The sequence below is a fragment of the Cinclus cinclus genome, chromosome 1 (assembly GCF_963662255.1).
Source record: "Cinclus cinclus chromosome 1, bCinCin1.1, whole genome shotgun sequence".
Classification (NCBI taxonomy): Eukaryota; Metazoa; Chordata; class Aves; order Passeriformes; family Cinclidae; genus Cinclus; species Cinclus cinclus.
In genome coordinates this window covers 151659001-151686867 of record NC_085046.1, presented here as the reverse complement: position 1 = coordinate 151686867, position 27867 = coordinate 151659001, and the positions used below count along the sequence as shown (strand labels likewise).

At 35.5% G+C, this 27867-nt stretch overlaps 1 protein-coding gene across 3 annotated transcripts in view; it reads left to right on the top strand.

The window, feature by feature from the left end:
* The first annotated feature begins 323 nt into the window (after window positions 1–323).
* Window positions 324–27867, top strand: part of HSF1 (heat shock transcription factor 1) — a 52697-nt gene continuing 25153 nt past the window's right edge. For 2 of the 3 annotated variants that reach the window (XM_062492538.1, XM_062492545.1), the window contains exons 1-4: window positions 324–605; window positions 13120–13228; window positions 20066–20202; window positions 26282–26406. In XM_062492538.1, the coding sequence (XP_062348522.1) occupies window positions 489–605; window positions 13120–13228; window positions 20066–20202; window positions 26282–26406 (488 nt within the window). In that variant the 5' untranslated portion in view covers window positions 324–488. Of the gene's footprint in view, window positions 922–13119; window positions 13229–20065; window positions 20203–26281; window positions 26407–27867 lie in introns of all 3 variants that reach the window. The other variant, XM_062492553.1, reaches the window with a different exon arrangement.

Here is a 27867-nt window from a genome sequence, read left to right as displayed (position 1 = left end):
TCACAGATTGGCAGAATGCCCTTATCAGATAGAGGAGGTGGGCGTGGCCTATATGTTGGTGCTACACCCAGGTTCTTTTCGGCAACGCGGAGGGGCGTGTCCTCAAGAAGAGCCACGCCCCCTCCCCATTCGTACCGCTCAGTGGGCGTGACCACAACTTAAAGGGAAATCCTCAAAGCCCCGCCATACATCCATACCATACCGAGTGGGCGTGTCTATCCCTTTAAGGGGGCGTGGCCTTCAAAGGAAACCCCTCCCTTTCCCCCCACCCAACCCCGCGGTGGGCGTATCCCACCCTCAGTGGGCGTGACCGCGCATGCGCCGCTCACCTCCCCTCACACCGCCCCCCCCAAGATGGCGGCGGCCATGCCGCCTCCCGCCGCCGCTGCCGTTCCCGCCGCCGCGGGCCCTTCCCGCCTTTTTTAGCGGGCGCCGTTCGCACGGGGTCTCCCGGAGCCCCTTCCCGCCCTCGCCGTGAGGGCGCGGTCATGGACGGTCCCGGCGCGGCGGCGGGCGCGGGGCCCAGCAACGTGCCCGCTTTCCTTACCAAGCTGTGGACTCTCGTAGAGGATCCCGACACCGACGCCTTGATCTGCTGGAGCCCGGTGAGTCGCCGGGAATGCGGCGGGGAGGGAATCGTTGGAATTTTCGGTGGTGAGAGGAGGCTCGGCCCGGTTCGGCCCGCCTGAGGGCGAACGCCCGCGGCCTTTGCTGGCCCACAAGGCCCGGGAGATTATTATTATTTTTTTTTGTTGTTGTCGTTTTTAATTCTCCTAAAAAATACCTCAAAAAAAAAAAAAAACCCAAACAAATAAAAAATAAATCCCGTTAAAATCCCAGCAGCGGGAATGCGCGAGAGATAAAGAAAGAAATAAAAAACGTCAACACGGCGAGAAAGGTTGGGACGACCTTTGGAGCGAGGTAATTCCGGGAGCCGTTAATTAGGGAATAATGAGAGGATAATTCCTGGGAATAAATGTAGCGATGGGAGAACGAGCAGCTGGAAAAATGGGAATTCCAAGAGATTCCAAAGGGTTTCTTTCCCCACGGGACAACTGGAGAGGGATTTGGGATAAAAGGTGGAAGGATGAGGAATAGGGGAGTTTTTATTTTATTTTATTTTATTTTTTTAATTTATTATTTTTAGTTTTTTTTTTTTAAATGGAATATCGAGGAGGAAATTCGTGCCGGAATTTATTCCCAAAGAATTTCAGGTTGATTCATTCCCAGCTCGTGATTTTTTTTGCTTTTTCCCCAAAAAAATCCCAAATTTTCTCCTCAGGGATTCTCCAATTCCTTACCAAAAAAAAAAAAAATTCTTGGCTTTTTTTTTTGTTTTGTTTTGTTTTCTTTATTTTTTTTTCTCTTGGGATTGAGGAATTTCCTGCTTTTTCCCTGATTTAAGAAAATTCCCGGAATTTTTGTGCTTCTAATGAAATCCTGCTATTTTTTTTTTTCGGGATTTAAAGAATTCCTGCATTTTTTTAATGAATTCCTTTTTTAAGAATTCCTTTTTTTTTTTCCTAAAGGAATTTCCTGCCTTTTTTTTTTTTTTCATTTTTTTTCCTTGTCCCAAATAATTCCCTTCTTTTTTTTTTTTTTTTTTGTCCTTTGGAAATATCCAAGGAAAAAAAAAAAATACAGGAAAAATTTTGGGAGTCTCAGGATGCTCCTGGAATTTTTCCAACCCTTCCTCCCAAACCCTGCGGAGCTGGATCCCAGTTTAGGAAAAAAAAAAATAAAAAAAAATTAAAATAAAATATTTTGGAATTTGACAACATTCCCTGGGATTTGGGAATGCCTCAATTCCAGCTGGATTTTCCCTTTTGGGTAGATCCAGAAGTTGCTTTTCCAGGAATTCTGGCTGATTTTCCTGGATTTATTTTGCCAATTTTTTAAAATTTTATTTTATTTATTTATTTTTTGGGGGAAAATTTTCAATCCGACAAAATTCCCGTGAGTTTGGTTCATCCCAAAACTCCCAAACCATTCCCAGATTTTTCTCTGGAGCTGGAAAAATTCTGGACCAGGACGTTCCTTCTGCAGGAAACAAAAAAAAAAATTTGGAATTTGGAGCTATAAAATTCCCTAAATTTCATTTTTAAACCTGGAATTTTTTTCTTTTGTTTTGTTTTTTAATGTGGATTTTTTTTTTTCCTTTTGGAAAAGATTTTTTTTTTTTTTTTTTTTTTCCATCCTCCAAATTCCTGCTTTTCCCTTGGTGCTGGAATTTCATAATTTGGGAATGTGAAGCTCTGAAAAATCCCCCCAAAAATTTGGATTTTTTTTTTTTTTTTGCAGTGGGAATTTTCCAGTTGTTTCCCATTCCCACCTCTTGATTTTTTTCCCCAAAATCCTAAATTTTTCCCTCAGGGATTCTCCAATTCCTTGCCAGAAAAATTCCTTTTTTTTTAATTTATTTATTTTTTTTTAATGGATTCAGGAATTTTTTGCCTTTTCCTGATTTAAGAAAAATTCCCGGATTTTTTGTGTTTTTAAGGAAATCCTCATTTTTTTTCTGGATTTAAACAATTCCTGCCTTTTTGAAGGAATTCCCTGTTTTGTTTTTTTTTTCCTGAAGGAATTCCCTTTTTAATTTTTTTTTTTCCCAAAGATTTTCCTACATTTTTTTTTTCCCAGGACTTCCCTGCTTATTTTTTAAAATTTATTTTTTCTCCAAAGAATTTTTTTTCCCCAAGAATTTTTTTTTATTTAATTTTTTTTTTTCCCAAAGGGGAATGACCTGGACTTTTTTTTTTTCCCCAAAATAAATTCCCTGGTTTATTGTAGGATTTTTATTTTAAATTTTCTCAAAATTTCCTTTTTCCTGGAATTCTTCCCCTCCCTTTTCCACACACATCCCTTGGAAAATTCCCCCTTTCCTTTTGCCAGAATTTGGAATTTTTAGGGGATTTTTAGGGGAATTTTTAGTGGAATTTTTAATGGAATTTTGATGGATTTTTAGTGGATTTTTAGTGGAATTTTAGTGGATTTTTAGTGGAATTTTAATGGATTTTTAGTGGAATTTTAATGGAATTTTAGTGGATTTTTAGTGGAATTTTAATGGAATTTTAGTGGATTTTTATTGGAATTTTAGTGGATTTTTAGTGGATTTTTAGTGGAATTTTAGTGGAATTTTAGTGGATTTTTAGTGGAATTTTAGTGGAATTTTAGTGGAATTTTAGTGGAATTTTAATGGATTTTTAGTGGATTTTTAGTGGATTTTTAGTGGAATTTTGATGGATTTTTAGTGGAATTTTAGTGGAATTTTAGTGGAATTTTAGTGGATTTTTAGTGGATTTTTAGTGGATTTTTAGTGGATTTTTAGTGGATTTTAATGGAATTTTAGTGCATTTTTAGTGGAATTTTAATGGAATTTTAGTGGATTTTTAGTGGAATTTTAATGGAATTTTAGTGGATTTTTAGTGGAATTTTAATGGAATTTTAGTGCATTTTTAGTGGAATTTTAATGGAATTTTAGTGGATTTTTAGTGGAATTTTAATGGAATTTTAGTGCATTTTTAGTGGAATTTTAATGGAATTTTAGTGCATTTTTAGTGGAATTTTAATGGAATTTTAGTGGATTTTTAGTGGAATTTTAATGGAATTTTAGTGGATTTTTAATGGATTTTTAGTGGATTTTTAGTGGATTTTTAGTGGAATTTTAATGGATTTTTAGTGGATTTTTAGTGGAATTTTAGTGGAATTTTAGTGGAATTTTAGTGGAATTTTAGTGGATTTTTAGTGCATTTTTAGTGGAATTTTAATGGAATTTTAGTGGATTTTTAGTGGAATTTTAATGGAATTTTAGTGCATTTTTAGTGGAATTTTAATGGAATTTTAGTGCATTTTTAGTGGAATTTTAATGGAATTTTAGTGGATTTTTAGTGGAATTTTAATGGAATTTTAGTGCATTTTTAGTGGAATTTTAATGGAATTTTAGTGGAATTTTAATGGATTTTTAGTGGATTTTTAGTGGAATTTTGATGGATTTTTAGTGGAATTTTAGTGGAATTTTAGTGGAATTTTAGTGGATTTTTAGTGGATTTTTAGTGGATTTTTAGTGGATTTTAATGGAATTTTAGTGGATTTTTAGTGGAATTTTAATGGAATTTTAGTGCATTTTTAGTGGAATTTTAATGGAATTTTAGTGGATTTTTAGTGGAATTTTAATGGAATTTTAGTGCATTTTTAGTGGAATTTTAATGGAATTTTAGTGGATTTTTAATGGATTTTTAGTGGATTTTTATTGGAATTTTAGTGGATTTTTATTGGAATTTTAGTGGATTTTTATTGGAATTTTAATGGATTTTTAGTGGAATTTTAGTGGAATTTTAGTGGATTTTTAGTGGAATTTTAGTGGATTTTTAGTGGAATTTTAGTGGATTTTTATGGATTTTTAGTGGAATTTTTAGTGGATTTTAAATGGAACTTTTAGTAGATTTTAGTGGCAATTTGTGGAATTTTAGTGGATTTTAAACTGGGTTTTGCTGGAATTTTGCTGGAATTTTGCTGGAATTTTTGCGGAATTTTGACTGGAATTTTTGTGGAATTTTTGTGGAATTTTTGTGGAATTTTTGTGGAATTTTTGTGGAATTTTTAGTGGAATTTTTGTGGAATTTTTGTGGAATTTTAGTGGAATTTTTAGTGGAATTTTAGTGGAATTTTGACTGGAACTTTTAGTAGATTTTAGTGGCATTTTGTGGATTTTTAGTGGATTTTAAAATGGGTTTTGCTGGAATTTTTAGTGGAATTTTAGTGGAATTTTTAGTGGAATTTCAGTGGGTTTTGACCAGAATTTCAGTGGAATTTCAATGGAATTTTGACTGGAATTTCAGTAGAATTTTAGTGGCTTTTTACTGGAATTTTTACTGGAATTTTTAATGGAATTTTGGTGGAATTTTCATGGATTTTTAGTGGAATTTTTTTCTGGAATTTTAGTGGAATTTTAGTGGAACTTCGACTGGAATTTTTCGTGGAATTTTTAGTTGGAATTTTAGTGGAATTTTTGTGGAATTTTTGTGGAATTTCAATGGAATTTTTAGTGCAATTTTAGTGGGTTTTGATTGGAATTTTTAGTGGAATTTTAGTGGAATTTTAGTGGAATTTCATTGGAATTTTTAGTGCAATTTTAGTGGGTTTTGACCGGAATTTTTAGTGGAATTTTTAGTGGAATTTTTAGTGGAATTTTTAGTGGAATTTTTTGTGGCATTTTTGTGGAATTTTTGTGGAATTTTGACTGGAACTTAGGTGGAATTTTAGTTGGATTTTAGTGGATTTTCAGTGGAATTCTTGTGGGATTTTTAGTGGATTTTTAGTGGAATTTTAGTGGAATTTTAGTGGATTTTTTAGGGGAATTTTGGTGGAATTTTGGTGAAATTTTGTTGGAATTTTCGGTGGATTTTAGTGGATTTTTTCTGGAATTATTTCGTGGATTTCACTGGAATTTCACTGGAAATATCGGTGAATTTTAGTGGATTTTTAGTGGAATTTTTAGTGGAATTTTGACTGGAACTTTTAGTAGATTTTAGTGGCATTTTGTGGATTTTTAGTGGATTTTAAACTGGGTTTTTCGTGGAATTTTTCGTGGAATTTTTCGTGGAATTTTAGTGGGTTTTGACCGGAATTTCAGTGGAATTTTGGTGGAATTTTCATGGATTTTAAGTGGAATTTTTTCTGGAATTTTAGTGGATTTTTTTAGTGCATTTTTAGTGGAATTTAATGAAATTTTAGTGGAATTGTGCTGGATTTTTATGGGAATTTTTAGGGGAATTTTATTGGAATTTTGCTGAAATTTTTACTGGGTTTTTAGTGGAATTTCAGTGGAATTTCAGGTGGAATTTTTGGTGGAATTTTTAGTGGAATTTTTTCTGGAATTTTAGTGGACTGTTAGTGGATTTTTTAGTGGATTTTCAGTGGAATTGTGCTGGATTTTTTATGGGAATTTTTAGGGGAATTTTAGTGGAATTTTGGTGAATTTTTTACTGGATTTTTAGTGGAATTTTAGTGGAATTTTAATGGCTATTTTGTGGAATTTTGACTGGAATTTCAGTGGAATTTTGGTGGAATTTTTAGTGGAATTTTCGGTGGAATTTTTGGTGGAATTTTGGAGGATTTTTAGTGGAATTTTTACTGGAATTTTAGTGGATTTTAATGGGATTTTCGTGGAACTTTCAAGGAATTTCTCTTCCTTTAATTTCAAATCCCTTTTGCATTCCCAGCATTTTTTTTTCCCGTTGGAATTTCTTTTTCCTGGCTTTTCCCTGGCAACATTTCAGGAATGGGGATTCCAGAGGATTTTTAGCTTGGGATTTTTGGGAATATTCCCCTGGAATTCTGGGATGGAATCCCAGGAAAAATCCTGGAATTTCAGCAAAAATTCCCAGAGCTGGGAATTAGTTCAATTTTTAGGGAAATTTGGAATTCTGATTCCTTTCCATGCAGGAAAAGAGGCATTAAAAAAAAAAAAAAAGAAAAAGAAAAAAACCGCCCAAAAAAAAATTCCCCAAATATCAAAAAAATCCTCCCAAAAAATTCCGAAAAAATCCCCCAAAAAATCTTGAAAAAAACCCCAAAATTCCCAAACAATTCCTTGCAAATTCCCCTAAAAATCCCAAAAAAATCCGCAAAAAAACCCCCCCTAAAAATCTGGGAATTGTAAAAAAAATTGCTCAGAAATTCCCTAAAAAAATCCAAAAAAATTCCCCCCAAAAAACCCCGCAAAAGTCCCAAAAAATCCCCCCAAAAAATTTTTTAAAAAAGTCTGAAATAATTCCCGAAAAATCCCCCAAAAAACCCAAAAATAAAAACAAAAACCTCAAAGAGTTGTGCAAAAATCCCAGAAAATTCTCAAAAAAAATACCCAAAAAATCCCCCAAAAAATTCCCCTGCAAAAATCCCAACAAGGTTCCCAAAAAAACTCCCACAAAATTCCCCCCAAAATTAAAAAAATTCCCCAAGAATTCTGCAAACATCCCAAAAAAATCTGAAAAAAAACCCAAAAAATGCCCAAGAAATTTAGAACAAAATCCCCAAAAATCCCCCGAAGAATCCCAAAAAAATCCCCAAAAAAATCCCCAAAAATCCCGAAAAAAATCCCAAAAATACCCCAAAAATCCCCAAAAAAACTCCAGAAAAGTCCCAAAAAAAATCTCAGAAATTCCCGAAAAAATCCCAAAAATACCCCAAAAATCAACAAAAAATCCAAAAAAATCCCCTAAAAATTCCCCCCAAAAAATCCCCAGAAAATCCCCAAAAATCCAGAAAATATCCCCAAAAAAATCCTGAAAAACCCCCCAAAAAACCCCCCCAAAAAATCCCCAAAAAATCTCAAAAAATTCTCAAAAAATCCCAAAAATACCCCAAAAAATCCCCAAAAATTCCAAAAAAATCTCCTAAAAATTCCCAAAAAAAATCCCAATAAATCCCCAAAGGTCCAGAAAATATCCCCAAAAATCCCCAAAAAATCCCAAAAAAATCTCCAAAACTCCTGAAAAAAATCCCAGAAATACCCCAAAAAATCAAGAAAAATTCCAAAAAAATCCCCTAAAAATTCCCCCAAAAAATCCCCAGAAAACCCTTAAAAAATCCCCAAAAAATCTCAAAAAAAATCCCTTAAACTCAATCCGTAAAATCCCCTAAAATTCCCAAAAAAATACCCAAAATTCTAAAAATAATCCCAAAAAATTCCCAAAAAATCTCCAAAATTCCCTTAAACTCAACCCCTAAAATTCCCAAAAATTCCCCAAAAATTCCTGATTTTTTTCTTGTTTTTCCCGGCAGAGCGGGAGCAGCTTCCACATTTTTGTCCCAATCCAAAAAAAAAAATCCCCAGAAAATCCCAAAAAGTCCCCAAAAAAATTAGAAACAAATCTCAAAAATTCCCCAAAATTCCCAAAAAATTCCCAAAAAAATCCCCCCCAAAAAAATCACCAAAAAATCTCGAAAAATCCCCAAAAAAATCCCAAAAATACCCTCAAAAATCCCCAAAAATTCCAAAAAAATCCCCTGAAAATTCCCAAAAAATCCCCAGAAAATCCTCCCAAAAAATAGCCAAAAATCCAGAAAATATCCCAAAAAATCTCTAAAAATTCCTAAGATACCCCAAAAAATCCCCTAAAAACCCCAAAAAAGCCCCAAAAATCCCCAAATGTTCCAAAAAAATCCCCAAAAACCCTAAAAAAATACCAAAAAATTTCGAAAAAAATCTCCAAAAATCCCTTAAACTCCAGCTGTAAAATCCCAAAAAAACCCCCAAAAAATCCCAAAAAATCCCAAAAATACCCCAAATAATCCCCAAAAATTCCAAAAAAATCCACTACAAATCGCCAGAAAATCCACCAAAAAATCTCCAAAAATCCCCTAAACTCAGCCCGTAAAATTCCCCAAAAATTCCCCAAAAAATTCCCCAAAAATCCTCAAAAAATCCTCGAAAAATCCCCACAAATCCCCCAAAAATCCCCAAAGATTTCACACAAAAATCCCGAAAAAATCCCCAAAAAAATCCCCAAAAATCCCCCAAAAAATCTCCAAAAATCCCCAAAAAATCCCGAAAAAAATCCCAAAAATCCCTTAAACTCAACCCCCTAAAATCCCCAAAAATTCCCCAAAAATTCCTGATTTTTTTTCCTGTTTTTCCCGGCGGAGCGGGAGCAGCTTCCACGTTTTTGTGCCAATCCCCAAAAAATCCCCCAAAATTTCCAAAAAATTCCCAAAATTTGAAAAAAATCCTCAAAAATCCCTTAAACTCCACCCATAAAATCCCCAAAAATTCCAAATAAAAACCCCCAAAAAACCCCAATTAGTCCTAAAAAAATCCTCAAAAATCCCAAAAATGCCCCAAATAATCCCCAAAAATTCCCAAAAAATCCCCTAAAAATCCCCAAAAACATCTCCTAAAAAATCCCGAAAAATCCAGAAAATATCCCAAAAAAATCCCCAAAAATCCCCAAAAAATCTCCAAAGATCCCAAAAATAATCCCCCAAAAATACCCCAAAAAATCCCAAAAATTCCAAAAAAATCCCCTAAAAATTCCCCAAAAAATCCCAATAAGTCCCCAAAGGTCCAGAAAATATCCCAAAAATCCCCAAAAAATCCCAAAAATACCCCAAAAAATCAACAAAAATTCCAAAAAATCCCCTACAAATTCCCAATAAAAAAATCCCTTGAAAATTCCCAAAAAAACCCCCAAAAAATCCCCAAAAATCCACCAAAAAGTCTCCAAAAATCCCAAAAAAATCTCCAAAAATCCCTTAAACTCAACCAATAAAATTTCCTAAAATTCCCAAAAAAATCCCCAAAATTCCAAAAAATTCCCCCAAAAAAATCCCCAAAAATACCCAAAGATTTTCCAAAAAAATCCCGAAAAAATCCCCAAAAAATCCCAAAAATCCCAAAAATCCCCCCAAAAAATCTCAAAAAATCCCCAAAAAATTCCAAAAAAACCCCAAAAAATCAACAAAAATTCCAAAAAATTCTAAAAAATCCCCAAAAAAGTCCCCCGAAAAATCCCCAAAAAATCCCACGAAAAATCCCCAAAAATCCCCCAAAAAATCTCCAAAAATCCCCCAAAAAATCTCCAAAAATCCCCAAAAAATCCCTGAAAAATCCCAAAATTCCCTTAAACTCAACCCTTAAAATTCCCAAAAATTCCCCAAAAATTCCTGATTTTTTTTCCTGTTTTTCCCAGCAGAGCGGGAGCAGCTTCCACGTTTTTGTGCCAATCCCCAAAAAATCCCCAAAAAATCCCCAAAAATTCCCAAAAAATCCCCTAAAAATCCCCAAAAAATGTCCTAAAAAATCCCCAAAAATCCAGAAAAATCCCCAAAAAAATCCCCAAAATATCCCCAAAAAATCCCAAAAAAATCCCCCAAAATACCCAAAGATTTCCCAAAAAAATCCCGAAAAAATCCCTAAAAAATCTCCAAAGATCCCAAAAAATAATCCCCCAAAAAATCCCAAAAATCCCCCAAAAAATCCCCAAAAATCCAGAAAATATCCCAAAAAAAATCCCCAAAAAACCCCCAAAAAAATCCCAAAAAATCCACCAAAAAGTCTCCAAAAATCCCGAAAAAAATCTCCAAAAATCCCTTAAACTCAACCCGTAAAATTTCGTAAAATTCCCAAAAAAAATCCCCAATATTCCAAAAAAATTCCCCCAGAAATCCCCCAAAAAATCCCCAAAAATACCCAAAGATTTCCCCAAAAAATCCCGAAAAAATCCCCAAAAAATCTCCAAAGATCCCAAAAAAATCCCCAAAAAACCCCCAAAAAAGCCCAAAAAAATCCCGAAAAAAATCCCAAAATTCCCTTAAACTCAACCCCCTAAAATCCCCAAAAATTCCCCAAAAATTCCCCAAAAATTCCTGATTTTTTTTTTTTTGTTTTTTCCCGGCAGAGCGGGAGCAGCTTCCACGTTTTTGTGCCAATCCCCAAAAAATCCCCCAAAATTTCCAAAAAATTCCCAAAATTCGAAAAAAATCCCTAAAAATCCCTTAAACTCCACCCATAAAATCCCCAAAAATTCCAAAAAAAACCCCCAAAAAAACCCCAATTAGTCCTAAAAAAATCCTCAAAAATCCCAAAAATACCCCAAATAATCCCCAAAAATTCCCAAAAAATCCCCTAAAAATCCCCAAAAACATCTCCTAAAAAATCCCCAAAAATCCAGAAAATATCCCAAAAAAATCCCCAAAAATCCCCAAAAAATCCCCAAAAATTCCAAAAAAATCCCTTAAAAATTCCAAAAAAAAATCCCAATAAATCCCAAAAGGTCCAGAAAATATCCCAAAAATCCCCAAAAAATCCCAAAAATCCCCCCAAAAATCAACAAAAATTCCAAAAAAATCTCCTAAAAAAATCCCCAAAAAAATCCCCTGAAATTTCCAAAAAATTCCCAAAATTTGAAAAAAATCCTCAAAAATCCCTTAAACTCCACCCATAAAATCCCCAAAAATTCCAAAAAAAAACCCCCAAAAAACCCCAATTAGTCCTAAAAAAATCCTCAAAAATCCCAAAAATGCCCCAAATAATCCCCAAAAATTCCCAAAAAATCCCCTAAAAATCCCCAAAAACATCTCCTAAAAAATCCCCAAAAATCCAGAAAATATCCCAATAAAATCCCCAAAAATCCCCAAAAAAATCTCCAAAGATCCCAAAAATAATCCCCAAAAATACCCCAAAAAATCCCAAAAATACTCCAAAAAATCAACAAAAATTCCAAAAAATTCCCCTACAAATTCCCAATTAAAAAATCCCTTGGAAATTCCCAAAAAATCCCCAGAAAATCCCCCAAAAAATACCCAAAAATCCAGAAGATATCCCAAAAAAATCTCCTAAAAATCCCCGAAAAATCCCCAAAAAATTCCCGAAAAATCCCCAAAATAATCCCCGAAAAATCCCCAAAAAAGTCCCAAAAAAATCCCCGAAAAATCCCTAAAAAATCTCAAAAAATCCTGAAAAAATTCCAAAAATACCCCAAAAAATCAACAAAAATTCCAAAAAATTCTCCTAAAAAATCCCCAAAAATCCAGAAAATATCCCAAAAATCCCCCAAAAAATCTCCAAAAATCCCCAAAAAATCCCTGAAAAATCCCAAAAATCCCTTAAACTCAACCCCAAAAATTCCCCAAAAATTCCTGATTTTTTTCCTGTTTTTCCCGGCAGAGCGAGAGCAGCTTCCACGTTTTTGTGCCAATCCCCAAAAAATCCCCAAAAATTCCCAAAAAATCCCCTAAAAATCCCCAAAAACATTTCCTAAAAAATCCCCAAAAATCCAGAAAATATCCCCAAAAAATCCCCAAAAAATCCCCAAAAATCCCCCAAAAAAATCCCCCAAAATACCCAAAGATTTCCCAAAAAAATCCTGAAAAAAATCCCCAAAAAATCTCCAAAGATCCCAAAAAATAATCCCCCAAAAAATCCCAAAAATCCCCCAAAAAATTGCCAAAAATCCAGAAAATATCCCAAAAAAAACCCCCAAAAATCCCCCAAAAAATCTCCAAAAATCCCCAAAAAATCCCTGAAAAATCCCCAAAAATCCCTTAAACTCAACCCCTAAAATTCCCAAAAATTCCCCAAAAATTCCTGATTTTTTTTCCTGTTTTTCCCGGCAGAGCGGGAGCAGCTTCCATGTTTTTGTGCCAATCCCCAAAATATCCCCTAAAAATCCCCAAAAACATCTCCTAAAAAATCCCCAAAAATCCAGAAAATATCCCCAAAAAATCCCCAAAAATGCCCAAAGATTTCCCAAAAAAATCCCGAAAAAATCCCCAAAAAATCTCCAAAGATCCCAAAAAATAATCCCCCAAAAAATCGCAAAAATCCCCCAAAAAATCGCCAAAAATCCAGAAAATATCCCAAAAAAAACCCCCAAAAAACCCCCAAAAAAATCCCAAAAAATCCACCAAAAAATCCCCAAAAATACCCAAAGATTTCCCAAAAAAATCCCCAAAAATCCCCAAAAAATCTCAAAAAATCCCAAAAATAATCCCCAAAAAAATCCCAAAAATCCCCCAAAATTCCCCCAAAAAATCTCCAAAAATCCCCAAAAAAATCCCTGAAAAATCCCAAAAATCCCTTAAACTCAACCCCTAAAATTCCCAAAAATTCCCCAAAAATTCCTGATTTTTTTCCTGTTTTTCCCGGCAGAGCGGGAGCAGCTTCCACGTTTTTGTGCCAATCCCCAAAAAATCCCCAAAAATTCCCAAAATATCCCCAAAAAAATCCCCAAAAACATTTTCTAAAAAATCCCCAAAAATCCAGAAAATATCCCCAAAAAAGTCCCCAAAAAATCCCCAAAAATCCCCCAAAAAATCCCCAAAAATACCCAAAGATTTCCCAAAAAAATCCTGAAAAAAATCCCCAAAAAATCTCCAAAGATCCCAAAAAATAATCCCCCAAAAAATCCCCAAAATCCCCCAAAAAATCCCCAAAAATCCAGAAAATATCCCAAAAAAATCCCCAAAAAACCCCCAAAAAAATCCCAAAAAATCCCCAAAAAATCCCTGAAAAATCCCCAAAATCCCTTAAACTCAACCCCAAAAATTCCCCAAAAATTCCCCAAAAATTCCCCAAAAATTCCCCAAAAATTCCTGATTTTTTCCTGTTTTTCCCGGCAGAGCGGGAGCAGCTTCCACGTTTTTGACCAAGGTCAATTTTCCAAGGAAGTTCTTCCCAAATATTTCAAACACAACAACATGGCGAGCTTCGTGCGGCAGCTCAACATGTGTGAGTGCGGAATTCCGGGAATTCCGGGAATTCCGGGAATCCTGGGGGGTTGGGAACGGGATCGGGATTGAAAACGGAAACGCGGGAGGAAAAAAATCCCGGAATTTTGGGAATTTTCTGGAGATTGGGAATGGGATCGGGATTGGGAAATGGAAACGCGGGAGGAAAAAATTCCCGGAATTTTGGGAATTCTGGGAATTCCGGGAATCCTGGGGGGTTGGGAACGGGATTGGGATTGAAAACGGAAACGCGGGAGGAGAAAAATCCCGGAATTTTGGGAATTTTGGGGTGTTGGGAATGGGATTGGGATTGGGAAATGGAAATGTGAGAGGAAAAAATTCCAGGAATTTTGGGAATTCTGGGAGATTGGGAATGGGATTGGGATTGGGAAATGGAAATCTGGGAGGAGAAAATTCCGGGAATTTTGGGAATTCTGGGAATTCCGGGAATCCTGGGGGGTTGGGAACGGGATCGGGATTGAAAACGGAAACGCGGGAGGAAAAAAATCCCGGAATTTTGGGAATTTTTTGGAGATTGGGAATGGGATCGGGATTGGGGAATGGAAACGCGGGAGGAAAAAATTCCCGGAATTTTGGGACTTCTGGGAATTCTGGGAATCCTGGGGGGTTGGGAACGGGATCGGGATTGAAAACGGAAACGCGGGAGGAGAAAAATCCCGGAATTTTGGGAATCCTGGGGTGTTGGGAATGGGATCGGGATTGGGAAATGGAAATGCGGGATGAAAAAATTCCCGGAATTTTGGGAATTCTGGGAATCCTGGGGTGTTGGGAATGGGATCAGGATTAGGAAATGGAAATGCAGGATGAAAAAATTCCCGGAATTTTGGGAATCCTGGGAATACTGAAGTGTTGGGAATGGAATCGGGATTAGGAAATGGAAATGTCAGAGGAAAAAATTCCAGGAATTTTGGGAATTCTGGGAATTCCGGGAATCCTGGGGGGTTGGGAACGGGATCGGGATTGAAAACGGAAACGCAGGAGGAAAAAATTCCCGAAATTTTGGGAGATTGGGAATGGGATCGGGATTGGGAAATGGAAATGTCAGAGGAAAAAATTCCAGGAAATTTGGGAATTCCGGGAATCCTGGGAATCCTGGGGTGTTGGGAATGGAATCGGGATTGGGAAATGGAAATGCGGGATGAAAAAATTCCAGGAATTTTGGGAATTCTGGGAATCCTGGGGGGTTGGGAATGGGATCGGGAATGAAAACGGAAACGCGGGAGGAGAAAAATCCCGGAATTTTGGGAATTCCGGGAATCCTGGGGGATTGGGAACGGGATCGGGATTGAAAACGGAAACGCGGGAGGAAAAAAATCCCGGAATTTTGGGAATTTTGGGGTGTTGGGAATGGGATTGGGATTGGGAAATGGAAATGTGGGAGGAGAAAATTCCGGGAATTTTGGGAATTCTGGGAATCCCGGGAATCCTGGGGGATTGGGAACGGGATCGGGATTGAAAACGGAAACGCGGGAGGAAAAAATTCCCGGAATTTTGGGAATTTTGGGGTGTTGGGAATGGGATTGGGATTGGGAAATGGAAATGTGAGAGGGAAAAATTCCCGGAATTTTGGGAATTCTGGGAATCCTGGGGGGTTGGGAACAGGATCGGGATTAGGAAATGGAAATGTGAGAGGAAAAAATTCCCGGAATTTTGGGAATTTTGGGAGATTGGGAATGGGATTGGGATTGGGAAATGGAAATCTGGGAGGAGAAAATTCCGGGAATTTTGGGAATTCTGGGAATTCCGGGAATCCTGGGGGGTTGGGAACGGGATTGGGATCGAAAACGGAAACGCGGGAGGAGAAAATTCCCGGAATTTTGGGAATTTTCAGGAGATTGGGAACGGGATCGGGATTGGGGAATGGAAATCTGGGAGGAGAAAAATTCCCGGAATTTTGGGAATTTTGGGAGATTGGGAATGGGATTGGGATTGGGAAATGGAAATCTGGGAGGAGAAAATTCCGGGAATTTTGGGAATTCTGGGAATTCCGGGAATCCTGGGGGGTTGGGAACGGGATTGGGATTGAAAACGGAAACGCGGGAGGAGAAAATTCCAGGAATTTTGGGAATCCTGGGAATCCTGGGGTGTTGGGAATGGGATCGGGATTGGGAAATGGAAATGTGAGAGGAAAAAATTCCCGGAATTTTGGGAATTCTGGGAATCCTGGGGGGTTGGGAACGGGATCGGGATTGAAAATGGAAACGCGGGAGGAGAAAAATCCCGGAATTTTGGGAATTTTGGGGTGTTGGGAATGGGATCGGGATTGGGAAATGGAAATGCGGGATGAAAAAATTCCGGGAATTTTGGGAATTCTGGGAATTCCGGGAATCCTGGGGGGTTGGGGACGGGATTGGGATTGAAAACGGAAACGCGGGAGGAAAAAATTCCCGGAATTTTGGGAGATTGCGAATGGGATCGGGATCGGGAAATGGAAATGAAGGAGGAGAAAATTCCGGGAATTTTGGGAATTTTGGGGGGTTGGGAAATCCCAGTGTGGGATGAAAAAATTCCAGGAATTTTGGGAGGTTGGGAATGGGATCAGGATTGGAAATGAAATGTGGGATGAAAAAATTCCAGGAATTTTTTTGGGAATTCTGGGAATCCTGGGGGGTTGGGAACGAGATCGGGATTGAAAACGGAAATGGGGGTGGAAAAAAATTCCCAAAATTTTGTGATTTTTGTGGATTCTGGGAATTCCGGGAGTGTCGAGAATGGGAAACGGAAATGCAGGAGGGAAAAATTCTGGGAATTCTGGGAATTCTGGGAATCCTGGAGGGTTGGAAATGGGATCAGGATCGGGAAAGAAATGTGGGAGGGAAAAATTCCCGGAATTTTTGGGAATTTTGGGAATTTCGGGGGATTGGGAAATTGAAATCTATGAGGAGGAAACTTTGGGAATTTGGGGGAATTTTGGGAATTCCGGCGGATTGGGAATGAGATTGAAATTGGAAAACAGAAACGTGGGAGGAGAAAATTCCCGGAATTTTTGGAATTTTGCAGGATTGGGGTTGGGAAATCAAAATATGGGAGGAAAAAAATTCCGGGAATTTTGGGAATTTCTGGGGATTGGGAAGTTGAAATCTGTGAGGAGAAAAAAAAAAATTCTGGGAATTTTTTAGGAATTTTGGGATTTGGATTGAAAACGGAAACGTGGCAGGAAAAAAATCCAGGAATTTTGGGAATTTCGGGATTTTTTCCCCATTTATTCCCAATTTTTCCATTTTTTTTTTCCTAGAATTTGATCCCAGAATTCCTGGATTTTTTTTGGAGGAAATTTTCTGGGAATTTTGGGAGGTTGGGATTTCAAGATTTGAATAAAAAAGTTCCTGGAATTTTGGGAATTCTCAAACTTTGGGATTGGGAATGAGAAATCAAAATGAGGGAGGTGAAAATTCCGGGAATTTTGGGAATCTCGGGAAATGGAAATGAGGGGGGAAAAAAAATTCCAGGAATTTTGGGAATTCCCAAATTTTTTTCCCATTTTCCTCCAATCTATTCCCAGAATTCCCAGATTTTTTTTTTCCAATTTTTTTTCTGCATTTTTTTTTTCCTCAGAATTCCAGGATTTTTTTTCCCCAATTTCTTCCCTTTGATCCCCAATTTTCACCCGAGAATTCCGGAATTTTTTTCCCGATTTTTTTCCCAGTCTACTGCCAGAATTCCCGGATTTTTTTCCCATTTTTCCCATTAATTCCCATTTTTTCCCCAGAATTCCCAAATTTTTTTCCCATTTTTTTCCCCAGAATTCCCAAATTTTTATCCCATTTTTTCCCCAGAATTCCCAAAGATTTTCCCATTTTTTTCTCCCCCCAGAATTCCCAGATTTTTTTCCCATTTATCCCAAATTTTCCCATTTTTCCCCAATTTCCCCCAGAATTCCCAGATTTTTTTCCCATTTTTTTCCCCAGAATTCCCAAATCTTTCCCCATTTTCCCCCCAGAATTCCCAGAATTTTTCCCATTCTTTCCTCTCAGAATTCCCAGATTTTTTTTTCCCATTTTTTTCCCCCAGAATTCCCAGATTTTTTTTCCCATTTTTTTCCCCAGAATTCCCAAATTTTTTTCCATTCTTTCCCCAGAATTCCCAGATTTTTTTCCCATTTTTTTCCCCAGAATTCCCAAATTTTTTTCCCATTTTTCCCCAGAATTCCCAGATTTTTTTCCCATTTTTCCAAGAATTCCCAGTTTTTTTTTTCCATTTTTTTCTCCCCCCAGAATTCCCAGAATTTTTCCCATTCTCTCCTCTCAGAATTCCCAGATTTTTTTCCCATTTTCCCCCCAGAATTCCCAGATTTTTTTTCCCATTTTTCCCCCCAGAATTCCCAGATTTTTTTCCCATTTATCCCAAATTTTTCCCCAATTTCCTCTCAGAATTCCCTGATATTTTCTTTCCCCAGAATTCCCAGATTTTTTTCCCATTTTTCCCCAGAATTCCCAGATTTTTTTCCCATTTATCCCAAATTTTTCCCCATTTTCCCCCCAGAATTCCCAGAATTTTTCCCATTCTTCCCTCTCAGAATTCCCAGATTTTTTTTCCCATTTTTCCCCCCAGAATTCCCAGATTTTTTTCCCATTTTTCCCCAGAATTCCCAGATTTTTTTCCCATTTTTTTTCCAGAATTCCCAGATTTTTTTCCCATTTTTTTCTCTCCCCAGAATTCCCAGAATTTTTCCCATTCTTTCCTCTCAGAATTCCCAGATTTTTTTTCCCATTTTTTCCCCAGAATTCCCAGATTTTTTCCCCATTTTTTTCTCCCCCCGAATTCCCAGATTTTTTCCCATTCTTTCCCCAGAATTCCCAATTTTTTTCCCATTTTTCCCCAGAATTTCCAGATTTTTTTCCCATTCTTTCCTCTCAGAATTCCCAGATTTTTTTCCCATTTTTTTCTCCCCCCGAATTCCCAGATTTTTTCCCATTCTTTCCCCAGAATGCCCAAATTTTTTTCCCATTTTTCCTCAGAATTCCCAGAATTTTTCCCATTCTTTCCTCTCAGAATTCCCAGATTTTTTTTTCACATTTTTTCCCCAGAATGCCCAAATTTTTTTCCCATTTTTCCTCAGAATTCCCAGAATTTTTCCCATTCTTTCCTCTCAGAATTCCCAGATTTTTTTTTCACATTTTTTCCCCAGAATGCCCAAATTTTTTTCCCATTTTTCCTCAGAATTCCCAGAATTTTTCCCATTCTTTCCTCTCAGAATTCCCCGATTTTTTTTCCCCATTTTTTTTCCCCAGAATTCCCAAATTTTTTTCCCATTTTTCCCCAGAATTCCCAAATTTTTTTCCCATTTTTCCCCAGAATTCCCAGATTTTTTTCCCCAGAATTCCCAGATTTTTTTCCTATTCTTTCCTCTCAGAATTCCCAGATGTTTTTTTCCATTTTTTTCTCTCCCCAGAATTCCCAGAATTTTTCCCATTTTTCCCCAGAATTCCCAGATTTTTTTTCCCATTTTTTTTTCCCCAGAATTCCCAAATTTTTCCCCATTTTCCCCCCGGAGTTCCCGGATTTTTTTTCCCATTTTTTCTCCAGAATTCCCAGATTTTTTCCCATTTTTAATCCCACATTTCTATTCCCCCCCCAGATGGCTTCAGGAAAGTTCTCCCCCTATTCCCACATTTACATTTCCATTTCTATTTCTATTTTTAATTCTATTTCTATTTCTATTTGTATTTATATTTTTATTTTTATTTACATTTATATTTACATTTATATTTCTATTTACATTTATATTTCTATTTACATTTATATTTACATTTCTATTTATATTTACATTTCTATTTATATTTATATTTTTATTTTTATTTATACTTATATTTATTTTTATATTTATATTTATATTTATATTTATATTTATATTTATATTTATATTTATATTTATATTTTTAATCCCACATTTCTATTTTCCCCCCAGATGGCTTCAGGAAAGTTCTCCCTCTATTCCCATATTTCTATTTCTATTTACATTTACATTTCTATTTCTATTTCCATTTCTATTTCTATTTCTATTTTTAATCCCACATTTCTATTTCTGTTTCTATTTCTATTTCCATTTCTATTTCTATTTCTATTTTTAATCCCACATTTCTATTTCTGTTTCTATTTCTATTTCCATTTCTATTTCTATTTCTATTTCTATTTTTAATCCCACATTTCTATTTCTGTTTTTATTTCTATTTCTATTTCTATTTCTATTTCTATTTCTATTTCTATTTCAATTTTTAATCCCACATTTCTATTTCTATTTCCATTTCTATTTCCATTTCTATTTCCATTTCTATTTTTAACCCCACATTTCTATTTCTGTTTTTATTTCTATTTCTATTTCCATTTCTATTTCTCTTTTTAACCCCACATTTCTATTTCTGTTTTTATTTCTATTTTTCCCCCCAGATGGCTTCAGGAAAGTTCTCCCCCAATTCCCATATTTACATTTCTATTTCTATTTCTATTTCCATTTTTATTTCTATTTCTCTTTTTAACCCCACATTTCTATTTCTGTTTTTATTTCTATTTCTATTTACATTTACATTTACATTTCTATTTCCATTTCTATTTCTGTTTCTATTTCTATTTCTAATCCCATATTTCTATTTCCATTTCTATTTCTATTTCTCTTTTTAACCCCACATTTCTATTTCTGTTTTTATTTCTATTTCTATTTTTAACCCCACATTTCTATTTCTGTTTTTATTTTTTATTTTTCCCCCCAGATGGCTTCAGGAAAGTTCTCCCCTAATTCCCATATTTCCATTTCTATTTCTATTTCTCTTTTTAACCCCCCATTTCTATTTCTGTTTTTATTTTTTATTTTTCCCCCCAGATGGCTTCAGGAAAGTGGTGCACCTGGAGCAGGGGGGGCTGGTGAAGCCCGACAGGGACGACACGGAATTCCAGCATCCCTTTTTCCTCAGGGGGCAGGAGCAGCTCCTGGAGAACATCAAGAGAAAAGTGACCAGCGTGAGTTCACCCTGAGAGCAGGAGGGGAAAAACACAACAACACCCACAGGGACACAGAGCCAGAGCAGGAAAAATAAATAAAATGGGACGGGGAAGGGAAAAAAAAATAATAATGGGGGGGGATGGAGAGGAAAAAAAACAAAAAAAAAAAAGGGGGGGGGAAAAAGTGATGGGAAAATAAGAGAGATGGAGAAACGGTGGAGGAAAGGAAAGAGAAATGAAATGGGGAAAGAGCAGAGAGGAGAAAAATAAAATAGAGAAATGACAGGAGAAAATAACAGAGAGGAGAAAAATAAAACAGAGAAATGACAGGAGAAAATAACAGAGAGGAGAAAAATAAAATGGGAAAATGACAGGAGAAAATAACAGAGAGGAGAAAAATAAAATAGAGAAATGACAGGAGAAAATAGCAGAGAGGAGAAAAATAAAGTGGGAAAATGACAGGAGAAAAATAAAACAGAGAAATAACAGGAGAAAAATAAAACAGAGAAATAACAGGAGAAAATAACAGAGAGGAGAAAAATAAAGTGGGAAAATGACAGGAAAAAATAACAGAGAGGAGAAAAATAAAACAGAGAAATGACAGGAGAAAATAGCAGAGAGGAGAAAAATAAAACAGAGAAATGACAGGAGAAAATAACAGAGAGGAGAAAAATAAAATAGAGAAATGACAGGAGAAAAATAAAACAGAGAAATAACAGGAGAAAATAACAGAGAGGAGAAAAATAAAATGGGAAAATAACAGAGAGGAGATAAAAATAAAATGGGAAAATAACAGGAAAAAATAAACGTGAGGAGAAAAATAAAGTAGGAAAATGACAGGAAAAAATAACAGAGAGGAGAAAAATAAAATGGAAAAATGACAGGAGAAAAATAAAACAGAGAAATAACAGGAGAAAAATAAAACAGAGAAATAACAGCAGAAAATAACAGAGAGGAGAAAAATAAAATAGAAAAATGACAGGAAACAATAACAGAGAGGAGAAAAAAATAAAATGGGAAAATAACAGGAGAAAATAACAGAGAGGAGAAAAATAAAACAGAGAAATAACAGGAGAAAATGGCAGAGAGGAGAAAAATAAAGTGGGAAAATGACAGGAGAAAATACCAGAGACGAGATAAAAATAAAATGGGAAAATAACAGGAAAAAATAAACGTGAGGAAAAAAATAAAGTGGGAAAATGACAGGAAAAAATAACAGAGAGGAGAAAAATAAAATGGGAAAATGACAGGAGAAAATAACAGAGAGGAGAAAAATAAAACGGAAAAATGACAGGAGAAAATAGCAGAGAGGAGAAAAATAAAACAGAAAAATAACAGGGAAAAAAAACAAAAAATAAATTCCCTAAAAATCCCCCAAAAATTCCCTAAAAATCCCCTAAAAATTCACTAAAAATCCAAAAAAAATTCCCAAAAAATCCCTCAAAAATTCCCTAAAAATCCCCTAAAAATTCGCTAAAGATCCCAAAAAAATCCCCCAAAAATTCACTAAAAATCCCCAAAAAATTCACTAAAAATGCCCAAAAAATTCACTAAAAATTCACTAAAAATCTCAAAAAATTCACTAAAAAATCCCCCAAAAATTCGCTAAAAATCGCAAAAAAATTCTCTCAAAATCCCAAAAATCCACTAAAAATCCCCCAAAAATACACTAAAAATCCCCAGAAAATTCACTAAAAATGCCCAAAAAATTCACTAAAAATCCCCATGAAATTCACTGAAAATTCACTAAAAATACCCAAAAAATTGACTAAAAATCCCCAAAAAATTCACTAAAAATTCACTAAAAATCTCAAAAAATTCACTAAAAAATCCCCCAAAAATTCGCTAAAAATCGTAAAAAAATTCTCTCAAAATCCCAAAAATCCACTAAAAATCCCCCAAAAATTCACTAAAAATCCCCAAAAAATTCCCTAAAAATCCCTAAAAAATTCCGAAAAATCCCCAAAAAATTTCTAAAAATCCGCAAAAAAATTCACTAAAAATTCCCAAAAAATTCGCTAAAAATCCCTAAAAAATTTTCTAAAAATTTCCTAAAAATCCCCAAAAAATTCTGAAAAATCCCAAAAAAATTCACTAAAAAATTCGTAAAAAATTTCTTAAAATTCCCAACAAAATTCACTAAAAGTCCCCAAAAAATTTCTAAAAATCCGCAAAAAATTCACTGAAAATTCCCCAAAAAATTCCCTAAAAATCCAAAAAAAATTGCTAAAAATCCAAAAAAATTCCTAAAAATCCAAAAAAATTCACTAAAAATCCCCAAAAAAATTGCTAAAAATCCAAAAAAATTCACTAAAAATTCCGAAAAAATTTGCTAGAAATCCCTAAAAAATTCCCTAAAAATCCCCAAAAAATTCCTAAAAATCCGCAAAAAATTCACTGAAAATTCCCCAAAAAATTCGCTAAAAATCCAAAAAAAATTGCTAAAAATCCAAAAAAATTCACGAAAAATCCCTAAAAAATTTCCTAAAAATCCCCAAAAAGTTCGGTAAAAATCCCTAAAAAATTCCTTAAAAATCCCCACAATATTTCTAAAAATCCACAAAAAATTCACTGCAAATACCCCAAAAAATTCGCTAAAAATCCAAAAAAATTCGCTAAAAATCCCTAAAAAATTCGCTAAAAATCCCTAAAAAATTCCCTAAAAAATTCCCTAAAAATCCCCAAAAAATTCCCTAAAAATCCCCAAAAAATTTCTAAAAATCCGCAAAAAAATTCACTGAAAATCCCACAAAATTCACTGAAAATCCCTAAAAAATTCCCTAAAAATCCCCAAAAAATTCGCTAAAAATCCCTAAAAAATTCCTTAAAAATCCCCAAAAAATTCCTTAAAAATCCCCAAAAAATTTCTAAAAATCCGCAAAAAATTCACTGAAAATCCCAAAAAATTCACTGAAAATCACCAAAAAATTCGCTAAAAATCCAAAAAAAATTGCTAAAAATCAAAAAAAATTCGCTAAAAATTCCTAAAAAATTCCCTAAAAATTCCCTACAAATCCGCAAAAAATTCGCTAAAAATCCCTAAAAAATTCCCTAAAAATCCCTAAAAAATTTCTATAAATCTGGAAAAAGTTCACTGAAAATTCCCCAAAAAATTTGCTAAAAATCCAAAAAAAATTGCTAAAAATCCAAAAAAATTCGCTAAAAATTCCAAAAAAAATTGCTAAAAATCCAAAAAACTTCACTAAAAATTCCAAAAAAATTTGCTAAAAATCCCTAAAAAATTCCCTAAAAATTCCCTACAAATCCCCAAAAAATTCGCTAAAAATCCCTAAAAAATTCCCTAAAAATCCCCAAAAAATTTCTATAAATCCAGAAAAAATTCACTGAAAATACCCCAAAAAATTCCCTACAAATCCCCAAAAAATTCACTAAAAATCCCTAAAAAATTTTCTAAAAATTTCCTAAAAATCCCAAAAAAATTCTGAAAAAAATCCCAAAAAAATTCACTAAAAAATTTGTAAAAAATTTCTTAAAATTCCCAAAAAAATTCACTAAAAGTCCCCAAAAAATTTCTAAAAATTCGCAAAAAATTCCCTGAAAATCTCCAAAATATTCGGTAAAAATCCAAAAAAAATTGCTAAAAATCCAAAAAAATTCACGAAAAATCCCTAAAAAATTTCCTAAAAATTCGCTAAAAATCCCTAAAAAATTCCTTAAAAATTCCCAAAATATTTCTAAAAATCCGCCAAAAATTCACTGAAAATACCCAAAAAATTCGCTAAAAATCCAAAAAAATTCGCTAAAAATCCAAAAAAAATTGCTAAAAATCCAAAAAAATTCGCTAAAAATCCAAAAAAAATCGCTAAAAATCCAAAAAAATTCACTAAAAATCCCCAAAAAATTCGCTAAAAATCCCTAAAAAATTCCCTAAAAATTCCCTAAAAATCCCCCAAAAATTCTGAAAAATCCCTAAAAAAAATCCCTAAAAATGCCCAAAAATTCCCTAGAAATGCCCAAAGCCATCGCAAAGGTTCCGCGGCGCTGCCGGAGGCTGCCGGTGCTTCCCTGCATCCCCAATTGCCGCTGCTTTGGCCTTTTGCAGCTTCCCGGGCTGAAGGCGGAGGAGCTGCGCGTGCGCCAGGACGGCGCGGGGGGCGCGGGAACGCCCGAAAAATCCTCCCGAAAATTCCCTGAAAATACCCGGGAAATTCCCTGAAAATACCCGGGAAATTCCCTGAAAATACCCGGGAAATTCCCTGAAAATACCCCAAAAATTCACTGAAAATACCCCGGAAATTCCCTGAAAATACCCGGGAAATTCCCTGAAAATACCCGGGAAATTCCCTGAAAATACCCGGGAAATTCATTGAAAATACCCGGGAAATTCCCTGAAAATACCCGGGAAATTCCCTGAAAATACCCGGGAAATTCCCTGAAAATACCCCAAAAATTCACTGAAAATACCCCGGAAATTCCCTGAAAATACCCGGGAAATTCCCTGAAAATACCCGGGAAATTCCCTGAAAATACCCGGGAAATTCATTGAAAATACCCGGGAAATTCCCTGAAAATACCCGGGAAATTCCCTGAAAATACCCGGGAAATTCCCTGAAAATACCCGGGAAATTCCCTGAAAATACCCCAAAAATTCACTGAAAATACCCCGGAAATTCCCTGAAAATACCCGGGAAATTCCCTGAAAATACCCGGGAAATTCCCTGAAAATACCCGGGAAATTCATTGAAAATACCCGGGAAATTCCCTGAAAATACCCCAAAAATTCACTGAAAATACCCCAAAAATTCACTGAAAATCCTCAAAAAATTCCCTAAAAATCCCCAAAAAATTCGCTAAAAATCCCTAAAAAATTCCCTAAAAATTCCCAAAAAATTTCTAAAAATCCGCAAAAAAATTCCCTAAAAATCCCAAAATATTCGGTAAAAATCCAAAAAAAATTGCTAAAAATCCAAAAAAATTCGCGAAAAATCCCTAAAAAATTCCCTAAAAATTCCCTACAAATCCCCAAAAAATTCGCTAAAAATCCCTAAAAAATTCCTTAAAAATCCCGAAAAATTTTCTAAAAATCCGCAAAAAAATTCACTGAAAATCCTAAAAAATTCCCTAAAAATCCAAAAAAATTCCCTAAAAATCCCCAAAAAATTCGCTAAAAATCCCTAAAAAATTCACTAAAAATTCCCTAAAAATCCCCAAAAAATTCCGAAAAATCCCTAAAAAAAATCTTTTGCAGCTTCCCGGGCTGAAGGCGGAGGAGCTGCGCGTGCGTCAGGACGGCGCGGGGGGCGCGGGAACGCCCGAAAAATCCTCCCGAAAATTCCCTGAAAATACCCGGGAAATTCCCTGAAAATACCCGGGAAATTCACTGGAAATACCCGGGAAATTCAGTGAAAATACCCGGGAAATTCCCTGAAAATACCCGGGGAATTCCCTGAAAATACCCGGGAAATTCACTGAAAATACCCGGGAAATTCAGTGAAAATACCCGGGAAATTCACTGAAAATTCCCCAAAAATTCACTGAAAATCCTCAAAAAATTCCCTAAAAATGCCCAAAAAATTTCTAAAAATCCGCAAAAAAATTCCCTAAAAATCCCAAAATATTCGGTAAAAATCAAAAAAAATTTGCTAAAAATCCAAAAAAATTCACGAAAAATCCCTAAAAAATTCCCTAAAAATTCCCTACAAATCCCCAAAAAATTCGCTAAAAATCCCTAAAAAATTCCTTAAAAATCCCCAAAAAATTTCTAAAAATCCGCAAAAAATTCACTGAAAATACCCCAAAAAATTCCCTAAAAATCCAAAAAAAATTCGCTAAAAATCCAAAAAAATTCGCGAAAAATCCCTAAAAAATTTCCTAAAAATTTCCTAAAAATCCTCAAAAAATTCGCTAAAAACCCTAAAAAATTCCTTAAAAATCCCCAAAATATTTCTAAAAATCCGCAAAAAATTCACTGAAAATACCCCAAAAAATTCCCTAAAAATCCCCAAAAAATTCACTAAAAATCCAAAAAAATTCCCTAAAAATCCCCAAAAAATTCGCTAAAAATCCCTAAAAAATTCCCTAAAAATTCCCTAAAAATCCCCAAAAAATTCCGAAAAATCCCTAAAATCTTTTGCAGCTTCCCGGGCTGAAGGCGGAGGAGCTGCGCGTGCGTCAGGACGGCGTGGCGCGGCTCCTGGCCGACATGCAGGCCATGAGGGGCAAACAGGACAGCCTGGATTCCCGACTGCTGGCCATGAAACAGTAGGAAAATGAGAATTTTTGTAATAATAATTAAAAAAAAAAAAGGGTAATAAATTTATCGCGGCGAAATTCCCGAAGGAGCGACGGGGAGATGTCGGGCGGGAGGTTGGGAAAATGGCGGGGTGACGATGTGGAAGAGACGGGAAAAATTCCCCACCCCCCCCCGGGGGAAATGTTGGGGGAAATGATGGGGAAATGGCTTTAGAAAATTCTGGGGAAATACTGGAAAAGAAATCTGGGAAAATGTCGGGAAAAAGAAAAAAAATAAATCCTGGGGAGAAATGGGAAAATGTTGGAAATAATCTGAGGAAAAAAATCTCAGGAAAATTCTGGGGAAAAGCTCAGGAAAATTCTGGGAGAATCTCAGGTGAATTCTGCAAAATCTCAGGAAAATTCTGGGAAAATCTCAGGAAAATTCTGGCAGAATTCTGGGAAAATTCTGGGAGAATCTCAGGAAAATTCTGGGAAAATCTCAGGAAAGTTCGGGGAGAATCTCAGGAAAATTCTGGGAAAACCTCAGGAAAGTTCTGGGAGAATCTCAGGAAAATTCTGGGAAAATCTGCAGAAAATTCTGGAGAAATCTCAGGAAAATTCTGGCAGAATTCTGGGAAAATTCTGGGAGAATCTCAGGAAAATTCTGGCAGAATTCTGGGAAAATTCTGGGAAAATCTCAGGAAAATTCTGGGGAAAATCTCAGGAAAGTTCTGGGGAAATCTCAGGAAAATTCTGGGAGAATCTCAGGAAAATTCTGGGAGAATCTCAGGAAATTTCTGCAAAATCTCAGGAAAATTCCGGGAAAATCTCAGGAAAATTCTGGGAAAATCTCAGGAAAATTCTGGGAGAATCTCAGGAAAATTCTGCAAAATCTCAGGAAAATTCTGGCAGAATTCTGTGAAAATTCTGGGGAAATCTCAGGAAATTTCTGCAAAATCTCAGGAAAATTCTGGCAGAATTCTGGGAAAATTCTGGGAGAATCTCAGGAAAGTTCTGGGAGAATCTCAGGAAAAATTCTGGGAAAATCCTTGGAAAATCCTAAAAGAAAAATGGGGAAATTCTGGAAAAATTCCTGTAAAATCTCAGAAAAAAATCCTGGGAAGAAATGGGAAAATGTTGGAAATAATCTGAGGAAAAAATCTCAGGAAAATTCTGGGGAAAAGCTCAGGAAAATTCTGGGAGAATCTCAGGAAAATTCTGGGAAAATCTCAGGAAAGTTCTGGGAGAATCTCAGGAAAAATTCTGGGAAAATCCTTGGAAAATCCTAAAAGAAAAATGGGGAAATTCTGGAAAAATTCCTGTAAAATCTCAGAAAAAAATCCTGGGAAGAAATGGGAAAATCTTGGAAATAATCTGAGGAAAAAATCTCAGGAAAATTCTGGGAGTATCTCAGGAAAATTCTGGGAGTATCTCAGGAAAATTCTGGGAAAATCTCAGGAAAATTCTGGGAAAATCACAGAAAATTTC